This window comes from Arachis ipaensis, chromosome B08, assembly GCF_000816755.2.
Source record: "Arachis ipaensis cultivar K30076 chromosome B08, Araip1.1, whole genome shotgun sequence".
Taxonomy (NCBI): Eukaryota; Viridiplantae; Streptophyta; class Magnoliopsida; order Fabales; family Fabaceae; genus Arachis; species Arachis ipaensis.
The window spans coordinates 2,651,162-2,664,614 of record NC_029792.2 but is presented as its reverse complement, the minus strand read 5'-3'; the positions used below and the strand labels follow the sequence as shown (position 1 = coordinate 2,664,614).

The 13,453-nt window shown below is 39.0% G+C and overlaps 2 protein-coding genes across 4 annotated transcripts; one reads left to right on the top strand and one right to left on the bottom strand.

The window, feature by feature from the left end:
* On the top strand, positions 32-3,649 carry LOC107613250 (protein TRM32-like). 2 transcript variants are annotated; one of them, XM_016315157.2, is made up of 6 exons: positions 32-223; positions 393-580; positions 938-1,002; positions 1,087-2,452; positions 2,638-2,706; positions 2,800-3,649. In XM_016315157.2, the coding sequence occupies exons 2-6, from the start codon at positions 424-426 to the stop codon at positions 3,282-3,284; spliced, it is 2,142 nt and encodes a 713-aa protein (XP_016170643.1). In that variant the 5' UTR covers positions 32-223; positions 393-423; the 3' UTR covers positions 3,285-3,649. The 2 variants fall into 2 exon arrangements, with proteins under 2 accessions (XP_016170643.1, XP_016170641.1); XM_016315155.2 differs by having other exon boundaries at positions 37-223; positions 2,638-3,649.
* LOC107613251 (outer envelope pore protein 16, chloroplastic) lies at positions 3,616-5,344 on the bottom strand. Of its 2 annotated transcripts, none has more exons than XM_016315158.2 (6): positions 4,943-5,344; positions 4,795-4,852; positions 4,514-4,545; positions 4,386-4,419; positions 4,230-4,297; positions 3,616-3,945 (listed from the first exon to the last, which is right to left on the bottom strand). In XM_016315158.2, exons 1-6 carry the CDS (start codon positions 5,054-5,056, stop codon positions 3,805-3,807), a joined length of 447 nt encoding a protein of 148 aa, XP_016170644.1. In that variant the 5' UTR covers positions 5,057-5,344; the 3' UTR covers positions 3,616-3,804. The 2 variants fall into 2 exon arrangements, with proteins under 2 accessions (XP_016170644.1, XP_016170645.1); XM_016315159.2 differs by having other exon boundaries at positions 4,801-4,852; positions 4,943-5,336.

Below are 13,453 nucleotides of genomic sequence, written 5' to 3'. Positions count from 1 at the left end.
TATAATATAATATAATATATGAATACATGAATATTCGCTTACTGTTATTGAATTTTTTTTATAAGTCTAAGTTATAATTAATTTCCATTATATGGACGGTTTTTAAGTTTCTTGTTGTTACCATCCGTCTGTTGTTCACAGTTTTGGCAAACACCACACAGAAGATTTTTTAGCCAACCATACATCTATCTTTCTTTCAGACGAAGATTGAAGAAAATTAAAGGTTAGAGGACCTCTTCTCTTATATGAATGATTATTAAGAAAACTGGAAAAACAATCTAATAAACATGCATGCTCCAATTTCTGTTCAATTCTGCTCTCTTTTTCTTTTACATGTCCTTTTTTTCTTTATTATTTTATTTTTTTAATGTTTGATTGCGGTGGTTTTGCAGTTTTAGAGAATTGAGATAAAGCGTGTTAGATATGGTAAAGCAATTGGTTTCAACAGAGAATTCCAGCCTTGAATTTAATCAGGATAAGAATAATCAAGGTTGCATGTGGGGTTTCTTTCATATTCTGGATTATCATCATTGGCATGTGAGAAAGGTGTTTGCTAACAAAAGGAAAAGACATGCCAGATGTAAGCACTTTTGCAACTCATCAATGCCTATATTTTTTGGTTTTAGATTGAAATTGAAATCATTGCAGCTGCCTTTACAATATAGAATGAGCTTTCCAGCTGTATTTATCATGAAAGGAATAATCTTCAATCATCAAAAGGTCAACATCATATTAAAGAAATATATATAACTAGGCAATTCAGTTATGTGTTAAATACAAACTATGGGTTAATCTTGATTAAATAAAGCAAATGCTTGAAAAATGAAAGCACATATGAAGATTGGGATTTGCATTGGAAATTCTGGTTCTGCATATCACATGAGATTCTTTTAACCTCTTCAATCTTCATGACCATAATGTGTTGACCTATCTGCAGGTAAGAGGAACACCATTTTGCAAAACCAAGGTGAAGAATATGTCCCAGAAGCAGAAACACTCCTAGTAAGCTTAAAACCTCATGCTCATGTTTTATAGTTTGCAGAACAACTCAATTATCTCATTGTTAACATGGATATACATATTCAGGTTGTGAAAGGTGGCGAAAAAGGCAAAAGATACCACAAACATGAGAGAAAAGAACAAGACACAGAAAACAGGCTTAAAGAAGGAAACTACAAAGGTGAATATGCACTTCATGTGGAGAAAGATGGCAAGAAAACAAAAGCTTCCCTTAACCATGAGAGTATACAAAAAAGGGCAAACAAATCTGATACAGACACTGCCAATGTGTTTAAGAATCATAGAGATGTTTTGGGGGTAGTTAAAGTGGAGAAGGATTTACTGCTTAAATTTCTAAGAGAATTAGATGCTGAAGGGAAAAACCTTCATCAAGCTTCTGACACCAAAGCAAGATTGACAAAATCAGGGTCATTTCCTTTAAGCTCATCTTCACAAATGAGAAGCATTACTCCTACTAGTACCTTGCAACACAAGAAAACCGAAGTGTGGGCCACTCCCAAAGAAGAAAGGTTGCTTGATAGTACTCAAACAACAAAACCAGTGCCTTTAGTGAGTGATCATGGCGTGCTTAGTGCCGGAGAACAAAAAACAGGCAATTCTCTGCTGCCATCTCATGGATTGAATCATAAAGGTTGGAACCAAGTTGTCATTCATCGTTTCAGAGTTATAAAGCATAAGATAAAACATACTCTTTTGGAGTTCAGAAAAAATGGTCACCACAGAGATTCATCTCAATATAGCAGCATCACTAATGATGAGAAAGAGGTGCAAAGCTTAGATGAAGGTGTGGTTCGAGAGTACATAAGGAGCAAAAGCTTAAAGGAGACTAAATCTTCTGATTATGCTTCCAACAGACAGGAAGCACAACGAGTTGTAAGAAGAACATCGTCTCTGAACGAATCGATGGATAAATATACTCAGTTGTTTGAGAAAAGCTTCAACTCAGATGTCAAGTGGCACAGTTCAAAGTCCAAAAGCTTAAGATTGACAAATGAGGATAAGAATACAAGTGACCATGCTTCTAGATTTTCCAGAAGCAATTTTTCACTGCCTAATATTGAGGCTTTAGGCTTCATTGTACACGAGGCACTTCTTGATATGAATGATAAAACAGATACTGAGGAGCCTGATAATAATGCTGACAGAAAACTGGTGGGACTTCCTTCAAAGAAAGATAAATCAATTGATCATGTTGAAGAGACTGAAATCACAGAAACAGCTAAAGCTGGCAGTGGAGATATGAATCCAAGTCCCTTATCTAATGATCAGGTTGAAGACAAAATTGATGCAGCAGTTACCAGTGAGAAAGTGGAAGATAAATATGAACATGAGTCAGCTAGGGGAGATGGAATTTTTCCTCAAGAAAAAGAAGAAATAGGTATGGCTATCCATGAAACTAAAAGTGAAGCAGATGCAACCCACCATACAGAAGGTAATAAATTCATTTCAGCATGCATGAGATTAACATAGTATATCATCTGTTCAAATTAAACAACTTTCAATGTTGCATGCAATTTTGTTTCCTATCTTGATGCATGCCTTTTGCTTTCAAGTTTCAACTGCAACAATGATGACTGAGGCTTTTTTTTTCTTCTTCTTTTGGCCAAATATTTCCAGGTAAAGAATTGGATATTCAAGGATCTAGCATGGATGGATTGAAGACTGATGAGTTACCAATTAAAGAAAGTATATATTCTTCCCCGAGCTCGTTATCAAATGCAAATGATAATACAGAAAATGTCACAAACAAGAGCCCTGAGAAGATTTTCCTTGACACAGGCAATGATTCCAATTTCAGATACGTGAAGGCCATTCTCCAATTTTCAGGTTTAATGGAAAATGAACATAGTCTAACGAGGCATACTATAGACCAGCGACTAAAGCCTTCTTTGATCATGGAAATGGAATCCTCTGTAGAGGAGAATACCAAAGCCTATGATCAACAGCTTCTTTTCAACCTAGTTGATGAGGTACTTATTGATATATATGAGAGGTCATCGAATCACTTCCCAAGGCCCTTCGCCTTCAACTACCTCCTCCATCCTGTGCCGAAAGGAGACTATCTTCTTAATGAAGTATGGTCCAGTGTTAAATCATACCTGAGCTTGAGGCCAGAGCTAGATCAGACATTAGACGATGTTGTGAGACGTGACTTGGCAAGAAGAAGTAGCTGGATGAACCTCCAGCAAGAAGAGGAGCAAGTTGCAATTGAACTAGAGGACATGATTATGGATGATTTATTAGATGAACTCGTCTTCTCATGAAGTTTTCTTAGACTATAGAATATAGATAGATAGATACATTGTCAATTTTTACAAAAGTCATGCTGCTTGGTTAACTAGATCATGGTTTTGTCACTGTCACCAAGCTTGTTCCCTGATTTCTTCAAGCCTATAGGTAGACCAAGCACACATGCATGTAGTCATGCACTATTCTTATTGTTACCTTGTAGAGTCCTTTCATTCAGAATAGGACTCTATTCTTTCTTTCATATGTACATGAATTGGCTTTGTAAATAGGATTGCCTGCTAGATGTCATGTAGAGTTTGATGGCTGCATGCTGTGATTCATATTCTTGTACATGAGACTTATGGCTATAGTAAAGTGTAAAACACAATGTTATTAATGAAAACAGTGAACTATTAGTATCTTGCAAACAACTAATTGACATAAGTGATCAAAACACAGGTTTAGCAGAAATCCAAATGGGTCCATCAACATTACCATGTAAACCAATATAGATCCTAACAGTAAAAAACCAGTGAGATATACATTTTGGTTCATTCAGGTAAGGTAATTGATGAACTCTGCAGCAGTAGCAACTGCTGCACCCGTAATGGCATCCATGGCAACTCTATCTTTCTTATTGTTGTTGGCTGCGGAAACAATAGCCCCAGTTACTGCACCCCCAACCATTGCATTCTTCTGCATTGCATCCAAGTCCATCAAAAAAAGAAAAAAATTCAGATTCTCAATTGCTAAATAATATCTAATGAACCAACAAAATGCACATCCAAAGTATAAATCAAAACCAAACTAGTAACCACAACTTCAGTCTACAACAACCAACAGCATTATTCCACCATGTAGAATTGGCTATGTAAATAATTTGTACTTAGACTTTACACCATATATCATCTCTGAAACCAACACCCAAAAATGTGTAAAAAGTAATAACTATCATGGAAATGCTGATTGAAGAGAATTACCCAGTCTCTCTTGCCACGGATCCTCTCCACCCCATATTCTGTTCCAACGTATAATCCAGCTACAGTTCCTGTAAACACCAAAATTGAACCAATACAGTGCATTATTATTTGATAAATGTAACATATGTATAATGCAAGACCAGCATTAATTCTTACCCCAATATGCACCCTCTTTACACATCTTCTTCAGCTGCAATAAACCAAAAAGTCAAAAACCCTATCTCTCATGAGCAAGAGCAAGGAATGTGTATTGAACTCAATGAATAAGGCATGGACTCACTTACCATTTTCTCAAAATCTCGAGTTGAAATATTTCCTGGAACATCCATGTTCAAGATGATGTTGGTGTTAGTCTCTGACAAAGACAATTTACAAACGAAAACAGAAACAACAGATAACACTAACACCGACCATGTAAATATATTTTATCAGATTTAAGAATGCAACATAGCATAGCCACACAAATATATGAGCCCCTTATGAATTGAATGATGAAGTATCATGTCACATCAATAAGATTATAATAATAAGAAAGAGATAATGGATGGTGAGAAGTAATACCGACCCTTACCCTTTTGGAGGATATGATAGGTATCCTCAGCAGCTGCCCGGGTAGCTGCCACCTGAAAAAGAAGAACATCCTGGGATGAATTTGTTTAATTAAGGAAAGAAAATGATCGAAAGAAGAGAAGAGAAGAGAAGGAATCATATACGGCTCCGATCTTCAAGAAACCATCGACGGTAAGATTAAGGAATGGATTGCCCATGTCAATAACCACGTCGACCTTGGGCGAAGTTAGGGACCCTGAAAACCTGCTGTAAGGCATCTCTCTCTCTCTCTCTCTCGCTTCAGTTCCTTGGTTTGTTATGATTATGAATGTAGTTTCACTCACTCATTAACTCACTCACACAATCACATGACATGGGGAATGGGGAAAGTGAAGTGAAGAGATTGGGTTGGGTGTGGAGAAGATCCATGTGTCAGTTTATTGCTTCGTACGCTTGGATTTGTCTACATACTAATTTTGTCTCTAACGATTCTTATAACATTATTGCTGTTAAGATCCGAATTGAATGGACGTACCTTGTTAATTGTTATGTAAATGTATGAAGTACTGCTCAAGAAATGATACATACCTTGTATTTCGCAAAGGGGAGTGCTAGGTAAGCAATGATCATCTTGAACAATATGAACAACTACCAATCAAATAAAAATATACTACATCCTAATTTAATATTATTAATTAAATTTAAGATTAATTTATTTTTTTAACTCTATTAATTTAGGTTGTTCATACATTATTCAAAAATATTGTTAGTCAGCTATACTTTTCCTTTCTGAAAATTCTGAAATTCACACTATTATATTTATATCAGGGGATGGTGCCGTCTCTGGCGGCCCTTTATGGCCACTGGTTATGTTGGCTAAAAGCTAGAGATCAATCAAATCGTGACAGGTGGAAGATGGAATTACAGCTTACTAAGGATTTGATTTGGTTAAAGATAGGATAAATTTTCTAATGAAGTACGGTAAATGAGTTAGGGAAGAGTTAATTTTTTTTTTTTATATTATACGAGCTAAAGCCCCAAAAAAAAAAACTAAGAACATACTACACGGGGTAATTACCAACCGATCTTTTAATATTGTGTTTTTTTTGGAATAAATCAATCTGTCAGAAGGCCCAAAATCTACACTAAACTCAAAAAATTAAAACCCAAATAAAACTAATCTATTATCATATTCAGCCTCTTCCTCCAAAAAAATAAGTCAAGAAGGTTGGCATTTGGCACTGGCCACGAGAAGATTGGCTATGGAAGGTAACAAAGGAACAATACAATTACCTTTTTAGCCTTTGGTCATTCATAATTTTTTGTGGTGAAAATATTTTATTTACCTGCCTTGGATTAGTAATAATTTTTTATAATCAACGCGACAAAAAATTCAAAGACACTATGTTCTATGTAGAAACTATTCTAGAAAAGGAGATGTCCATGGCATCAGAAAGAAAATAAGATGAAATACAAGAAAGTAAATTATAAAAAAAATGACAACCAAATTTCAGAGAATGTTCATTAGATGCTAAACTATCGGCACATCAATTTGCTTCTCGAAATTTATGGTGAAACTCTCAACTTTAAAATTTGTTAAACCTGTTTTTAATAGTCACGATAAGCATACAATCTTCATAGAGATCGATAGTATCATTCAGACACAGCAAAACTGCAACTCTTTATCAACCTCAATAACAAAATTAGCAATACCCAAATAAATAGTTAATTTCGTACTAAGAAGTATACCTCACAATTCAGTCATAGTAACAGGACAAACACTTAGATTAACACTAAAACAAGTTAAGAATTGTCCTTCACAGGGACGGATCTATGCGTTTGGTTGTGGGGGCAACCGCCCCCACTGTAATTTGAAATTTTTTTGAGTAGTATATGATAATAATATTTATTTGCTCCAACTAAATTATTAAATTTGACTCCACAATAATTTTTTATTCAATTTTTGATATTTCATAATCAATTTAAAAATTTCATATTAGATATTATTAGAATGATCAATTATCAATTTAAATGAAATTTATGTTTTTTTTTTAGAAATCGACTTAAAAGAGTATTGATACGTTACCTGTATCCTCGGTCGCCCGAAATACTCGGCACACAAATATCTCAGGCTGACGTCACGTTAAATAAGCTCGGAACAAAAGCAGATAAGCTCGGCCTCACCCATTCAAATAAAAAGACACGTGCATCATAAAGCTCGGTCCCGTATCAGCCGTCCGAAAATCTCGGCACGTGATCAGGACCGAAACAGCATCACTCAACTGAAAATAGGAAACGTGCTCAACTAGTTTATAGCACCAAAACAGAATATCTCAACTAACCTATAAACTAGGACTTATCCACTAAACGGGCAAAAGACAACTTCTATAAAACCTGGCCAATATGCTTGGCTAGGTCTCAGGTTCTATCACTCTCATTCTTCTACTTTTTACTCTTAACTCACTAAGAATCATTACTGACTTGAGCGTCGGAGTATCTTGTGCAGGTATTCCCGCCGCGGTGTTTGACTTCCGGCCGACGTCAAGCTCTTCCTCCTCGGTGTCAACTCACTCGGAAGCGCTTAAGCTCGGCCTCCCTAGTGTTCGGACGAACCACTTGGCGCCCACCATGGGGCCGGAGTACATCTAACCCCACTGTTTCCTTCGTTTAGTCTTTTACCTTATTTTGCAGGATCCCCGATCCTCGGACATGGCTGACAAGGAAAATCCACAACTTTCACAGGATGACCTCCTGGCTCAGATCGCTGAGCTTCAGGCGGAGGTACGAAGGATAGCCGAGTTCTCAACACAAAATAATGGAGAGAACTCCAAAGGCTCGGCTCAAAGTACGGCGGACCCTTTAAACATCGTCCCGCCAAAGGAAAAGCTCACCCTCGACAACCCCTTCTCCGAGGAGATCACGAATTACCAGATGCCAAAAAACTTTACGCTGCCCACCGCGCTGGAGCCGTACAAGGGGTTCGGCGACCCCCGAGCCCATGTGAAGAAGTTCCAATCGATGATGTTCTTCAACGGCCCGAACAATGAGCCCGTCCTCTATCGAGCATTTCCCACCTACCTAGATGGTGCAGCGTTACTCTGGTTTTTTAAACTTTCTGCAGGTTCGATCTCCTCCTTTGAAGACCTCGCCAGATCATTTATTGATTACTTCGCTGCATCAAGAATATATGTACATGGCTCAGACTTTCTCGGCACCATCAAACAAGGTCAGCACGAGAGTCTGAAAGACTACATGACCAGATTCGCGGACGCCACTATGGAGATCCAAGACTTGGACCCGGCCGTTCACCTGCACGCCCTCAAGGCCGGCCTCAGACCTGGCAAATTTCGGGAAACCATTGCCATAACAAAACCAAAGACGCTAGAGGAATTCCGAGAAAGGGCGGCTGGGCAAATGGAGATCGAAGAACTCCGAGAAGCCCAGAAATCAGACAAACAGCCACATCAGAGAGATGAGGAAAGGACTTTCAGATCGCCAGGCAACAGGGACACAAAGAAACCTCCTAAGCCCGCGTCAAAGTACAACACATACACCAGATTTAACACCAGAAGAGAGAACATCATCAGAGAAATCCTCAACGCCAAAATCATAAAGCCACCAGCCCGAGCAGGGAACTACCAAGATCAATGATTCGTGGACAAGACAAAACATTGTGCCTTCCACCGAAAGTTCGGTCATACCACAGATGACTGCATCGTTGCGAAGGACCTCCTGGAAAGACTAGCACACATAACAGCAGAAAAAGTGCGATCCTTTATATGGAAAAATATCATATGCAGATACGGTATCCCACGAGAGATAATCTCGGACAACGGGAGACAATTTACAGATCATAAGCTCGCCACTTTTCTGACAAATTTTAACATCAAACATCACTTCAGCTCAGTAGAGCACCCGCAAACTAACGGACAAGTTGAATCAGCTAACAGAATTATCTTGCAGGGATTAAAGAAAAAACTTGGCGAAGCTAAAGGGGAGTGGGCCGGCCTCATTCCAGAAATCCTATGGAGTTACAACACCAGCATCCAATCTGCCACAGGGGAAACTCCCTTCAAATTGGTATATGGCGCAGAAGCGCTCATTCCAGTAGAGGTCAGCGTCCCAACGTTAAGGACCGAGCTCTATAACCAACCAAACAATCAACAAGCTCGGTCAGCTGAACTGGACCTCGTAGAAGAAGACAGAGACATCTCCACCATAAAGCAGCAAGCCAGAAAACGATACCTAGAGCAAAGACACCACAAAAGAGTAGTCCACAGGTCTTTCAACAATGGAGACCTTGTACTCAGACGAACAGAGGATGCACGGAAACCACCAGCACATGGCAAATTAGCGGCAAATTGGGAAGGTCCCTTCCGAGTTCTCCAAAACCTCGGAAAGGGAGCTTACAAATTAGAGACCCTTAGAGGAGAGCAACTCTCGGGAACATGGAACATCTCCTCTCTAAGGGAATATCAATCGTGACATAGCCTGTGTAATAAGCGAATGATGGTACTCTTTTTCCCTCTGATGGTTTTCTCCCAAAACACAAGGGTTTTACTCGGAAAGGGTTTTAACGAGGCCGGACGCAACAAATCATTGTATCCATACAACTTAATGTTCTCATTTGGATAGTTAGCATACATTTCAGTTAGAAAACACTTCAAACTATCCGAGCATAAGCCTCGGAACCCTAAACATCACGAGCCGAGCATATTCCTCGGAAAATTACCAGCATAAGAATAAGTCAAAGTTTATCTAATTAAACTGATCCGAGCTTCATACTCGGAATACAACATGCGCATGCCGAGCATACTGCTCGGAGGAAGTACAAACAAACAACATCACCAAGTCACTTAAACAAAACCTAACGCGCTTCTATTCAAAAATACAAGTTCTACATTAGAACATCTACTCTCATTTCCAACAAGTTCACTTAAATAGAGAATGGCTTTGGCCATCTTCGATACATACGATTACTTCCAACACACAATCATGAGTTTATCCAAAAAATCAAATTTTATAAGATAAGTCATCACCAAGCCGAGCTATAGGCTCGGAAAACAAAAAGTATCACAACCAAGTTATACACTTGGTACCCAAAACATTACCGCCAAATATTCAAAAACAAAGTTCAAGATAGACAGCCACAAAGTTCAAAAGAGGCTACAAATGTACAAAATAATCAAATACTAAAGGCCTAGTCTGCCTTATCGCCAATACTAGACTCTCCGCTATCATCTGAAGCAGCAGCACCATCATCCACAAGCTGCCCGTTCACAACCACTTTAGTTGCATCAAGCATGTCCGCATCTGATCCAGGAAACAACACCCGCACTTGAGAAACAGCGCACTCAAAGCCTTGCGCATACGACTCATAAACCTCAGTCTGCAACTCCTTCACCCTTGACCCCAAGCGATCATTGTCAGCCTGAACAGTCTTCATCTCCTCTGCACAAGAGAGGTGAAGACGTTTTTCCTCAGCAAGCTCGGACTCTTTCAACTTTAATGAGGAGGACAATTCCGTAATAGCTTTCTCCTTCTTCTCCAAAGCTGAAGACAGCTCAACAACATCCAGAGCAGACTTGTGTTCTCTCTCAAAAACCAGCTCTTGAGCACGACCAACAGCTACCATACGTGCACCAATCACCTAGAAACAAAAACAAAGAACATCAAACACAATATAACAAACACACACCAAGACAAAATACAACCCTCACCTGCATAAAACGGCTCACCCTACATGGCCGACATCCTCGATCATCTTCATATCATCCGGGAAGCAACAAAGCTCATCAGCCATAACAGAAAAAGGATACAATTTTTCCCATAATGAACGACAATGAACATTTTCCGAATAGCCATGCAGTCTTTTTTGAGACTCATAAGCAGACTCCACTCGCTGAAGATCCACAGAAGACTCCCCTTCCTTCAGGAAAGCCTCAGCAATTTTTTCTTTTGCAAAACCCCTCTTTCGTTTAGACTTAAGAGCAGCCTCGGACTGAATCACAGGGCCTTTATCAGCATTAGTAGCCGAGCTCTCCTTCTCAGCCTTCTTCCGCTGATTGAAGAATGATTTCAAGCCAGCAGTAGTAATTGTAGGCACCTTCTCACCTGCACCAAAAAGCCAACAAGGTAAGAACAGACAAGGACAAAACAACAAACTAAGCAAAAAACAACTAATTTACCTAGATATCTCAGAACCGCCTCTCTATCAGAATCCCATTCTAACAATTCAGACACAGATAGCAACCCCTTTGGGCCCAACTCCTCAAACAGAAACTCCATCATAAGTTGATCATCAACCGACCTATCATCCACGTCTAAAGCTTGCACAGGCTCGGAACACCAAGACAAAGGGAACTTCTCAACAAGAAACTCAGTTAAATAAAAAGGAAACTCCTCGGGTACACTCCTCACTTTAACATACATGGTTTTAAAATCCTTAAAAGAAGACTTGTAGAGGCCAAAAATAGCGCGACGGGGGTAACTACTTAGATTAACCCAGAGACCTCGGTTAACCCCTTTAGCTTGAAACAAGGAGAAAAACAACCGAAGAGAGGGCGGCTGCTCAAGGAATTCCATCAACACCTCAAAAGCCCTAACGAACCCCCAGGAGTTTGGGTGAAGTTGACTCGGAGCACAATTCAACCAATAAAGCACGCCACATTCAAAATCAGTAAAAGGGACTCTAACTCCCAATTCAGTAAAAAGGCAGCTGTACATATAAAAGTAAGCCCAATCATCACGAGAATGAAAAACCCGGTCATCAACACCACAGGGAAGTATCTCTATCCTTATATCACTACCACTCCTAACCCAAACATTCGAACCCAGCATATCAACAGACTCTTTATCACTGAACTGAGACACATACTCCTTAACCCTAGAATCAACCCAACTATATAAACCCCCCTCACCCTCATTAGACATTTTAACTTCCATAAGAATAGGGAGCAGAAAATCAAAAGTAAGAGAAGAATAGAGAAGCAGCAAGAAGATGAATCAACACTCACCTTTCTTACTCATTTTCTCCGAAAACGCAGAAGCACCCAGCACAAAAAGGAAAAATATTAGGGAAGGGGAGCACGTTTATTACATAGTGGAAAGGCAGTTACATATGAAACGTCTCCCTATGATCTACACCCTTAGAAAGCCCACGATCAACACTCAGCAAATCAAACGGTCAGGGGCTCCTCGAAACTTACAATGCAATCAAATCAATCATTCATTACCACACGAAGAACAACGCAGGCAATAAATGCCACAAACCATTTCAAAACACCAATGCGCCAAAACTAAGACAAGCTCGGGGGCTGTAAGGAGCACACATAATAAACCAAGCGACCGAGGATTTTGCCATCCGAAGTATACAAAGCTCGCCTTAGTCTTGTCCAAACCAAGGCAAGCTTGGGGGCTATGATACGTTACCTGTATCCTCGGTCGCCCGAAATACTCGGCACACAAATATCTCAGGCTGACGTCACGTTAAACAACCTCGGAACAAAAGCAGATAAGCTCGGCCTCACCCATTCAAATAAAAAGACACGTGCATCATAAAGCTCGGTCCCGTATCAGCCGTCCGAAAATCTCGGCACGTGATCAGGACCGAAACAGCATCACTCAACTGAAAATAGGAACGTGCTCAACTAGTTTATAGCACCAAAACAGAATATCTCAACTAACCTATAAACTAGGACTTATCCACTAAACGGGCAAAAGACAACTTCTATAAAACTTGGCCAATATGCTTGGCTAGGTCTCAGGTTCTATCACTCTCATTCTTCTACTTTTTACTCTTAACTCACTAAGAATCATTACTGACTTGAGCGTCGGAGTATCTTGTGCAGGTATTCCCGCCGCGGTGTTTGACTTCCGGCCGACGTCAAGCTCTTCCTCCTCGGTGTCAACTCACTCATGAAGATTAACTTCATAACTACAAACTTAATCACTTTTAAAATTTGACAAGTGTCATTTTATTATTAACAAGTTAATACCTAATTATCTTTAGGCACCACTAATCAAGCCATGAGAGACATTCATCACTATATATCATTCTTGTTATAAAATGATTATTAGGGATGTGATATTATAGAGTATTAGCATACGTAATAGAGTATGGAGCATTATTATATATAATTGAGTATAAAATATTTTACCAACTTTTTACTTTAATCGAATGTTTACATATTGCATTTTTTCCCCCATTAAACCAAACGGTTCAGTTAAAACTAGAGAACTTAAACCATGGGGCTGCCCAAGGATTTAAGCCCTTTGTTATTAGATGACAAACTAAAACAAGTAAAATTTTTTATTCTTTCATTACTTTTTTCTTCTCTGGAGTTTGCTGCACCATGGATTGTGGTTGTCGTTGATTAATTATGTGTCACAACTTTTGAGAGAGAGCTAAGATACTGTGATTTAATTTTCGTGCAAAATTGATAGTACAGTAGCTTTAATTTGGATCTTTTTTTTTTATATATATATCCATATCGTCAATATTAAAGTTTAGTGTTTTATGTGGTAGTAAGATACACATACATATTGATAAAAGTATCTATTTATGTGTTGGAGAAAATCGAAGCACTTGTCCACAATTATTATTTGGGTGGCCGTCCCAATAATTTGTGACACTGCTGTCAACTTTGCTCTTCATGTTATGCTGATTGTGATTT